This window comes from Gymnoscopelus microlampas (assembly GCF_963454915.1).
Source record: "Gymnoscopelus microlampas genome assembly, chromosome: 3".
Taxonomy (NCBI): Eukaryota; Metazoa; Chordata; class Actinopteri; order Myctophiformes; family Myctophidae; genus Gymnoscopelus; species Gymnoscopelus microlampas.
The window spans coordinates 52,000,885-52,011,317 of record NC_139940.1 but is presented as its reverse complement, the minus strand read 5'-3'; the positions used below and the strand labels follow the sequence as shown (position 1 = coordinate 52,011,317).

At 43.7% G+C, this 10,433-nt stretch overlaps 1 protein-coding gene across 1 annotated transcript in view; it reads right to left on the bottom strand.

Moving 5' to 3' along the window:
- Positions 1 to 2,055: 2,055 nt before the first annotated feature.
- LOC311042601 (neuronal acetylcholine receptor subunit alpha-7-like) overlaps positions 2,056 to 10,433 on the bottom strand; it is a 14,813-nt gene continuing 6,435 nt past the window's right edge. Inside the window, exons 6-9 of the mRNA XM_084053421.1 lie at positions 9,742 to 9,936; positions 8,632 to 8,718; positions 3,853 to 3,962; positions 2,056 to 2,841 (exon numbers count right to left, since the gene is read on the bottom strand). Coding sequence (XP_083909547.1) covers positions 2,062 to 2,841; positions 3,853 to 3,962; positions 8,632 to 8,718; positions 9,742 to 9,936 — 1,172 coding nt within the window. The 3' untranslated portion in view covers positions 2,056 to 2,061. The remainder of the gene's footprint in view (positions 2,842 to 3,852; positions 3,963 to 8,631; positions 8,719 to 9,741; positions 9,937 to 10,433) is intronic.

Here is a 10,433-nt window from a genome sequence, read left to right as displayed (position 1 = left end):
CTAGCTTGCCAAAATAAATGACCCCCTAATACTTTTCTGTAAATATACTTTAACTGCTCCTAGTATTGATGATCTCTTGTATATATTGTATGTCTTGATGAATTGAATACACAGGACCACAATGGAAACAAGCCCTCTGGGCTTGTTATCCTTTTAGCATTATTGTATAACTGTACCTTTTGCAAACTGCTAATAAAGTATTCAATCGATAGATAAATACGCACGCACGCACTCACGCACACACACACACACACACACACACACACACACACACACACACACACACACACGTGAATTGTAAGAGTCGTTTTTTTATTAAACGTCAAGATATGCCATAGCAGCTGTTTCAGTTTACACATAAGCAACACGATAAATAGTAAATCATTCTTCACATTTATAAAATAATGCAGAATGGATGGGTCACCGTTCACGGTGGTTCAGGTAGTAGTAGTAGTGAGTCCAATTACGTTTTCGATCTTTCATTTTGGTGTTATATGTATAACCATAAATGTCTTAAAAATCCTTAAAAACAAAGCAGTCATATGTAATAAAAAAAGAATCAATACATACTGTACTGTATGTTTACAGTTGCACTATGTCGTTTCAGGTATCAGTGGCCACTTTGGACACAAATAACGTGAAAGCCAACGTCTTTGCCTTCATTACCCAATATTCTCTGCTTCCCTGCTCAGTTGCGCAAGTGACGTGACACTCTATCTTTGACTCTTTTGTCTGAATTGGCGTGGCTTTGCAGGAACTAGCAGTGAATGACGCTTTGGAAAGCTCCATGCCTGTGAGTGTCTGCTCGTGCACTGCACAGGGCACAGTCATGAGTTTTACACAGACACACGTGGGGGGGAACAAACTCAGACAGACGAGCAAACTCAGACACTGACACGCAAATGTCTTACAATGTTTTAGCATGGCTGTTTACTCTCCCTGCTTACACTTGTGTGGGCTTTTATATGGTAGATTCTTACCCATTATACACACTGTCATTTGCATAATTAACGTGTCAGTCGTCTTACCATTGAAGATTGTCAATGTTGGCTACTGCATCTTCATGACATTGACTCCACTGTTGACTCTTTGTTTTCGGTAGTTTGACAAATTTTGTTTCACTCAGTGTTCTTCGATCCACTTTGTAAACACAAACAAGCATGGCACAAAGATCCGGTGAGGGAGCGCTGTGATTGGTCAGTCGACGTGTTTGTTTGGCAGTTCTGCCTTGGTGTGACCAGCGTGATTTAGTAGGAAGGGGCGGTCCCCTTCCTGAATTCAGCCAATCGCAAGCAGGTAGGGGCAGTGCTAGAATTATTAGCAGATCTACAAGCTCACATCGCATCGCAATGCGATGTGAGCTTGAATGCCTGGATGAAACTCATTTTCCCCTCTATACATAGAAATACTGTTAAGTCTGTACATTTATGGAAAGATGTTTGTTATTGCTTAACATTTTAACTTAATTTTATGGTACATAATATGCTATATAGTTGTTACAAAGTTACATAGTGCTGCTTTAATGTACAAGGCTGTTGTTTAGACCTAGAAAATCTACCTAAAACGATTACATCATGAACTGTCTGTCGCTAGATGTTCATGTAGTTAGAACAGGGATCGCAAACGTTTTTCCTCCATTTTATGGGGGAAACGTTTTGGCGCCCCTACACTTGAATTATTGTGCAATTTCAAAGTTGAAATAAAGCATATTTAAAAATGAATTGGTAGCCTTGAATAGGAATATTTATTAGAAAATACATTTACAACGTTGTGATTACTGTTCTTATCAACGTGGTTTAAAAGCTACAGAAAATGATTTCTGTTCACATGTGTAAATGATAGCATAATAGCCTATATTGTCAGAACCTTGATAAAAAACGAAAAAAAACAAAAACGAATCAAACGCATTCACAGGCTATGCTTTTTAAAAACAAATAACACCGACTTAATTGGAAAGACACATCTTTTTTTTCCAGTAATGTGCAACCCCACCTTCCACCTTCTCCCCCAGGCCCCACTCGGGGGTCCCCCGACCCATAGTTTGAGAACCCCCCCATGGGTCTAGATGAAGTCCTTGGACAGCGACTCTCCAAAGTTGGGCGCGGCGGCGAGGATGGCGATGGTGCAGACGATGTTGAAGAGCCCGAAGCCGACCAGGCAGAGGCGGTCGACCACGGCCGCCGCGAACCTCCAGTCCTCCTCGAGGCTCATCCGCCTCTCCTGCTCCCTCGCTCGCTCCACCAGGTACCGCACCTCCGTCAGGAGCGCCTTCATCTGCCGCTCCTCCATGGGGGACTCCTCGAGACCACCCCCGGCCTGGGCGCCGGGTACCGGACCACCGCCCGCCGCCGTCGCCGTCGCTCCCCCCGCCCCCTGCCCATCGGAGTTTGAAGGGTGGAGGTCGGGGGGAGAGAGGGGAGTCGCCCGCTGCTCGAACGGAGGACCCCTGACCGTGGAGGAGGACGAGGAGGAGGAGGAGGAGGAGGAGGAGGAGGTCGCGGGGAGGTGCGGGTGGTGTCCCCCGCCTCTCTCGTGGCTCTTGACGGAGTTCTGGCTCCTCCACCCGGAGGCGGCGGCGGCGTGGGGGAGGTGGCCGTTGAGCTGCGGCTGGTGGAGGTGGTGGTGGTCGGGGGGGTGGAGGAGCTGGGAGCGGGGGAGGAGGCTCAGGGAGGAGGTGGTGTTGACGATGGAGGAGGCGTTGGTGGTGTCGCGCGAGGAGGAGGAGGCGGGGGAGACGACGGTCCTGCTCGGGGCGTCCGGTTGTTCGCAGCAGGGCCGCGGGCGGTCGGGCCGCTTCATGCGGAGGAAGCGGGGGACCCAGTGGAGGAGGACTAACTGGACCTGGTGGACGGAGAGGTCAGAGGTCAGGGCACACACACACACACACACACACACACACACACACACACACACACACACACACACACACGTTTGTATTGCTATACTTGTGAGGACATAGGACGTTTGGGACGGCAATTTTATGAATGCCTTTTTGACCCCCTGACCAGGGGGAGGCAGTATTCACCTGTTTCCTAGGCTGTGTGTTTTCCACTTCCTGTCGATTTCATTGGATATCATTGGTCAACTGACCAGTTTCATTGGATTTCATTGGATCATATCGACAGGAAGTGGAAAACACACAGCCTAGGAAACAGGTGAATAGAGACCAGGATTACTCCATGTTTTTTGTGAGGGTACCTACCCTAGGGGACACGGGGGGAGAACATGCAAACTCCACACAGAAAGACTATCTTTTTTTTAACATAATTTTTATTTGTCACGAGTAAATATTCCCTTTGTTTTGTTTGCTACATAAAAAGATAAAAAAGACGTTTCAAAAGACAGTGTTAACAGAAACAAAGCACAACATCTCATGAATTAAAAACAATAGCAACATTTTCCAAAAGTATTTCATAAATAAAATCAGATAATTTCCTTTTTTTAACGTTTAAGAAGTAATGAAAATAGCAGATCTATACACAAGCTTGTAGATCTGCTATTTTTACTAGTTTGGGTCCCGTGGGTCTAATTTCTCTTTTGGGTCTTGAGCTAAAACATTTGGGAACTACTGAACCAATATAGGCCCCTGGGAGATTGATTACTGAGGTGGAGCACAACACCTACCATCAGCTCCCGCACGACTTTCTGCACCGGGATCAAACCCATGACCTTGTGGTCCAAAGGCGAGAGATCTACCAACTGATTTTAACAGTATAACAACCATTTCTCTTGTGAGGACCATGCAGGGAAATTGTTCTCTCACTGTCTATTTCTCAAATTATGCTATACTAGTGGGGACATTTAAGACGCAGCAGACACACACGTACTGTATGAACGCACACTGCAGCTCACCCAGTGAGGAATGGTGCCAGAGTTCTGGTCATGATGGTGGAGCGTGAGGACGAGGACTGTAGCTACAACTGACATGGATACTATCACCATGGTGCTGCAAAAATACTGAGCTGAGAGGAGAGGAGAGGAGAGGAGAGGAGAGGAGAGGAGAGGGGGAGGGGTGAGCAGAGGAGAGGAGAGGATTAGACTCAAACACACATTTCAATGCCATACATCCACAGTTGGATGGCAGCGTTTCCCAACCTGCGGACCGAGGCCCACTGGTGGCCCACTTGTAGCCCACGAGCGTATTTGCAAGTGGGCCCCTGAATGATTCAAGACGTTATTGATAATATAACAGTTAAGTGGTCAGATGGGTGGCCGCGAACACTTCAAAGATTTTCAAGTGGGCCCTGATCCAGAAAATGTTGGGAACCACTGGTCTATGGACTAAAATATTTTGTCTTGTCTTTTGTCTTAATTGATGTCATGACCTCAGTTCTGTTTAGTATTCATTGCAGCAGTAATGAAGCATTGATTTTTCTAACATTACAATATAAATCATTGGTTCATTATGAGTGATGAACTGATGGCGCCACGCCATGTCAGCAGATTTTCAGTGGGGGTGTTGAGGGGGAACTTGACTATTAGCCACTTGAGCCCCAGCCTGCCTATTCTGGGGGGGAACATTCACCACATATAGCCAATCTACAAGTGCCGCATTGCGACGGGGTGTGAGTTTGTAGATCGGCTATTTTTGGCAAAGAGATTTGCAGGGTTCCTATACATTTTCCATTAGAAAATGCCATACTTTTCCAGACTCAAATCTACAGGCATTTCTGCAATTCTTTCTGACCATATTGGAAGATATTTGAGTACAAAAAGTAGATGAAATGCTCTCTTGTAATTTTTCCATACTTATCCACACCTGGAAATTACTCAAATCAATTTTCCATATACTTCCATACTTGCGTATAGGATTTTGTGTGAATGGGAAAAAAAAGTGCTCAAAGTACTCTCTGTTTTACTAAGACTATAGGGTTTGAGGGGATATAGCACCAAAATAAGCACCCACACACACTGCCCTCGACTGCAAAGCACTGCAGAGCTTTGTGCGGACAGCCCAGTTCATCATTGTAAGCTTGTGACTGTTTCAGCTGCTACGGTCGGGCGAATAGTACCGCAGTCTCAAGGTCCAGACCATCAGGTTCCTGGACAGCTTTTCTGCACCAGGCAACCAGGCTTCTAGGAACATTAGACACTTGAGGATTGTTGCCTGTCTGCCTGTTACACACACTCAGATGCAGCTGGACCTATACACACAAATACGCACACATGCACACATACACGCACACATGCAAACACACACACACACACACACACACACACACACACACACACACACACACACACACACACACACACACACACACACACACACACATGCAAACACACACGCACGCACGAACGCGCGCGCGCACACACACACACACACACACACACACACACACACACACACACACACACGTACATTAGAATTTCACATGTAGACTGATCTAACTTACATTATTGCTTGTTTTATATGTTGTCGTTCTATTTCATATTTTTTTAGTTGAGTTGGTTTTATTTTGTAAGTGAAATTAGACAATATTCGTTATGTTATGTGTATTTTAGTGTGTTTTCTTAGTTTTACTTCGAAGACCACAATGGAATTAAATGTTAAAAGTAATGCTTTTATAGTGCCATCCTCTGGATTTCTTTATCGCCTCTTGTTCTCATGGGGTGACTTCTGGATCCTAATAAAAATCAATCATGGACCCAGGGTCCATTTGGTTCCATTTGTTTCCATTGCTACACTCTCAGAGTTATGGAGGGTTTGTGGCCTAATGCAGGGGTTCCCAAAATGGGGGTCAGGACTCCCAGGGGGGTCCCCAAATTATTTTGTAAACAGACCAACATACTGTACAGTATAATTGTATACAGGGTATCTGCACATCTCTAATCTTTCTAAAGTTACAATTTAAGGATTCTAAAAGACCTTTTTAATACCTCTAAAATAAAAAATAAAATAAAAATAATAAGACCATTACTACGTCGAAAGTATACAACAAACTATACTATAGAAATGGTCAAACATAAGCCAAATTGTCAAATATTACCGAAGACAGAGGCAATTATGTGAAAATAGCCGAACTACAAGCTCACAACGCCTGACCAATGCGAGGCATTGTGCAGCTTGTAGATCGGCTATTGTCACAACTATCTGAGGAACTAGATTTCAAACAAAATGTAATGCCTCAACTCCTACAATTCCAAGTGCTAGTCAGGGTGGGGGGTCCCCAGTTCAAAAATGAGTATTTTGCGGGGTCACAGCCTGAAATGTTTGGGAACACTTGGCCTAATGCATAGTAAACTGGGGGTCCTTGACATTAAAAAGTTTGAGAGTCATTGGTTTACAGTATTCCTCAATGTTCCATTTAGTTTTTCCTATGGCAGTATAACAGAAGTGCTCCTGTATCCTACTATCCTACTATTTTCCCACTATACTATTCTTCGAGACACAGGTATTTTGGGGCATGGCCAACTGCACCATTATCTCATAAGTGCAAACAGCACATGGGGCTGCGTGACCGAACATTGTTCTGTCTTAGCGCAAAACTATGGTTAAGCATTCTAGTGCAGGTAACCGCAACAACCACCATCTCATGAAAATAATTATACGGACCCCCAAATATATATTTTTTGAGTTTCTGGGGCTTATTTTTGAAAAAAATAGGGATGCCAGGTTGAAAGCGATTAATGATTTTCTCACAAGTACAGTATAGTCATCTGCTAAATGGACCCTTTTAGGACAAAAATAAATAAATCAAATCATCTGGGGGGAAATAGGAGCACTTAATCAATTGTTTTGGGATAGTTTGCAATAAATGGAATTAAAGTACATCTGATCTAAAACAGGTCCAAATATTTACGACATAGATCATCAACATCATGCTAAAATTTCAAACAACGCAACGTTAATCAATACCAGCCACCCATTACATATGGAAATATTTCAAGATTAAACTGTTCTGACAAGGAGTCTATCAGCCAAATGTAAATGTTCCCAAATTTAACTAATGGCCACTATTGAGGATTATTAATCCAGACATCGGCAGACAGTCTGTATAGACATTCAGTGTGCAAAGTGCCAATATTTGCTTATAGCGCACCAGCACACTTGGCTGGTGCCCGCAAATGAGGTCGGCTGACATAAAAAAAAGCATCAATCATGATAATCACAAAATATCCGAGAAAGAAGCACCTGTTTGCCTTTGCCTTCTATGGTTTCTATGAACCGGTTTGCACCTACAACAAGATGGCGGATGATTTACTAACGTGTGACGTACGTCACTGTAGCCGAAAGAATACAATTAGTAACCTCTGTCTGTCTGTCTGTCTGTCTGTCTGTCTGTCTCTCTGTCTGTCCTCAACCATTTTTCTTGACCACCATTGACGCATGAAGGGAAACTTTTCAATTTAAGCTGTTTATTAGCATTCCATTGAACTCTCACCCAATGCTGTGGGTGGAGACAGGGGAGTGACTCATCATGGGAGAAGTGCCAGGGTTGATTGATCAGGTGTTTCCAATTGTCTAATTGTGCTCTCTTATCGAGGACTTTGATTTAAATGCAAGGCTGGGCTAGCCGGTCAATAAAGCAACACATAACGACCAATCGGCGGACTGGGACTTTTATACAGTTACATCCCATTTGTCTCCTCAGTGGGTTGGTATATCATAATAATAATAATACCTCCAATTTATATAGCGCTTTTCTAAGGACTCAAAGTCGCTTCACAAGGCAGATGGAGAAAACCAAATCTATAAAAACAGAACAGTAAACAAGTGGGTGGGCGGTTAGCTGGGGAAAGCAATATTGAAGAGGTGGGTTTTGAGAGCGAGTAGTGAATGCATGGATGCAGAAAATGACACAGAGAGCCGGAGACGGGCAATGTTCAAAACTGATTGAAGTTGATTTTTTACTTTTCTCAAATTTAAGATATATATTACATTTTTTGCCACAGGCTATGGGATCTGTAGTGGCAGAAGTCACGTAGACTGCCTGAGTTGCCTTTGCACCCGGCTATTTTGTTATCATCCTTTTTGTCACCTTTTCGGCAATCTACGCTCTTGTAAGGGCCTAGTTCAGCTGTACTGTATGTGTCCTTCTCTGGACCACAAACGGTTCGTCCTGTTCTGTTCTACAGAAGCAGGATGTAGTCTGTGAAGTCTGTGACGCGCACACGCTGTGTGGGCAGAGATCTATAACTTGTATTTAAGATGTAACTTGTGCTTTGCTTCGACTCTCATCAACCTTTTAATGCTTAATGTGACCTGGAGACATCAGTGCTGATTATAATAAATATTTTTTACCACATTGTCTCCGGGGTCAAGTCACTTGTCTTGGTTATCACGGAGTTACTCACTGGAGTTTCTATAACAGTACCTTCCATGCAATTGCACAGCAACTTCCTTGTTTGTGCAGGCAATCACAGGGATCACTTCCTTGATGGAATTATTCTTCTAGTAATATTGTTATTACAATTGTTTTAATTAGGATGCAGTATTTGTTAGCCATTTTATAAAAGCTATGAGCCACACAAGGCCACTGTGATTTTAGAACACATCTATTCTATAGCACGTGCACACGCACACTCACGCACACGCACGCACACGCACACACACACACACACACACACACACACACACACACACACACACACACACACACACACACACACACGCACACACACACTCACCTATGAGTGGAACGGAGTCTGAAGTAGCAGGCATGATGTCAGCGATCATTAGGGAGAAGACAGTTAGAGACAGCAGCACCGTAATACCTGTAGGACATAGACACAGACAGTGTGTGTGTGTGTGTGTGTGTGTGTGTGTGTGTGTGTGTGTGTGTGTGTGTGTGTGTGTGTGTGTGTGTGTGTGTGTGTGTGTGTGTGTGTGTGTGTGTGTGTGTTACGGATCCATTTGGTTCCATTTGTATACTCTCATAGTTACAGACCTGTAAGGGTCCATTTGGAACCATTACAACCCTTATAACCCCCCACTTTGAGCACCTCTGAATTAGGGAAATAGAAACATGTTTTTTTCCACAAAGGGTCTCTCAAGACAGAATGTTGCATGGCTCACACAATACTTCAGCCTAACAGTCTGTATATCAAAAGCGCAAAAAATGAGGAAAGAAATACAGTGGATGTCCCAACCTCCCCCACTTCCACTTCATATTTTCAGTCGCATAAGTAAATCCTACTGAAAATCAAATTACTTGAAGTATAATCTAGCTTGTAAAGCAGAAATGGAAATTCATAAAGATAGCGCAGTTACAGACTATTTTTCTAGAAGGTTGTGGGTGAGAGAGGAAGAGTTGTCTGGTTTGAGAGACTATATGGTGGAGGAATCTGTACATAAAATTATTTCTCCTTTCCTCCCCTCTCCTCTCCTCATCTCCTCCTCCTTTCCTCTCCTTCCGTCCTCTCCTCTCCTCTCCTCTCTCTGTCTTGTCCTTGTACCTTGTTTCTTCTTTTTGTTTTGGTTGTTTTTTGTATTTTTTTCTCTCCATTTTGACTTTCATTTTTCTTTGTTTTGTAAAAGGGTATAGGTGTAATAAGCAATGCTTAAGCCTATACCCTTTTGCTCAGAAATGTGGTTAACTTTTCTTGATAAACTTTTTTTTTTGTATTACCTATTACTGTAATGTTACTGTAAACCACAAAATTGACTGAAATAAACTCTCCTCTCCTCTCCTCTCCTCTCCTCTCCTCTCCTCTCCTCTCCTCTCCTCTCTCCTCTCCTCTCCTCTCCTCTCCTCTCCTCTCCTCTCCTCTCCTCTCCTCTCCTCTCCTCAGTCTTACCCAGGCTGATCTTCTCTCCAGAGTTGGCGGGCAGCATGAACATCAGTAGGGTCATGGCGGAGAGGAGCACGCAGGGCACCAGGAGGTTGAGGGCATAATACAGAGTGCGCCTCCTCATGGTCACCACAAAGGTCACGTCCGGGTAGGGCTCTGAACAGCAGTCATAGAACACCTCGTTACGATCTCCCGGCACCTCTAGAGGGAGACAAAAATAACCCTTTAATGTTCATGAACAGTGGTTCTGTTCAGTTGAATGTTGTCAAGCTTATTAAACAAATTAAGCTATATATTCTGATAATAATAATCATTGCTATAGAGTGTTTGTTCAATAACAGGGATCTCCCCATCTCTCCAGCTCTTTAGTGAACAAAAAAAAATCAGGTTGGGATACCAATTTTATCCAATCAGGATACAGGATAAATCGGAATTGGAAGTGAAGAAACAAATAATTGGCGATGGAACGCAATATAATTGAAGCTGATAAATGGGTTCTCTCTCCTGATTAAATGAACTAGTCCATACCCGGTCGACGCATCCGTGGGGGGATATGCGCGCATGATCTGGCAACCCGGGAGGCAGTTTGTCCCATAGCTGGGGAGCCCCGTAACCATGGTGACATTCTTTTCACAAAAATGCTAATAAACAGCTCCGTGCACATGGTAATGGGCAATGGCTGTGTGCCAATTCAGATC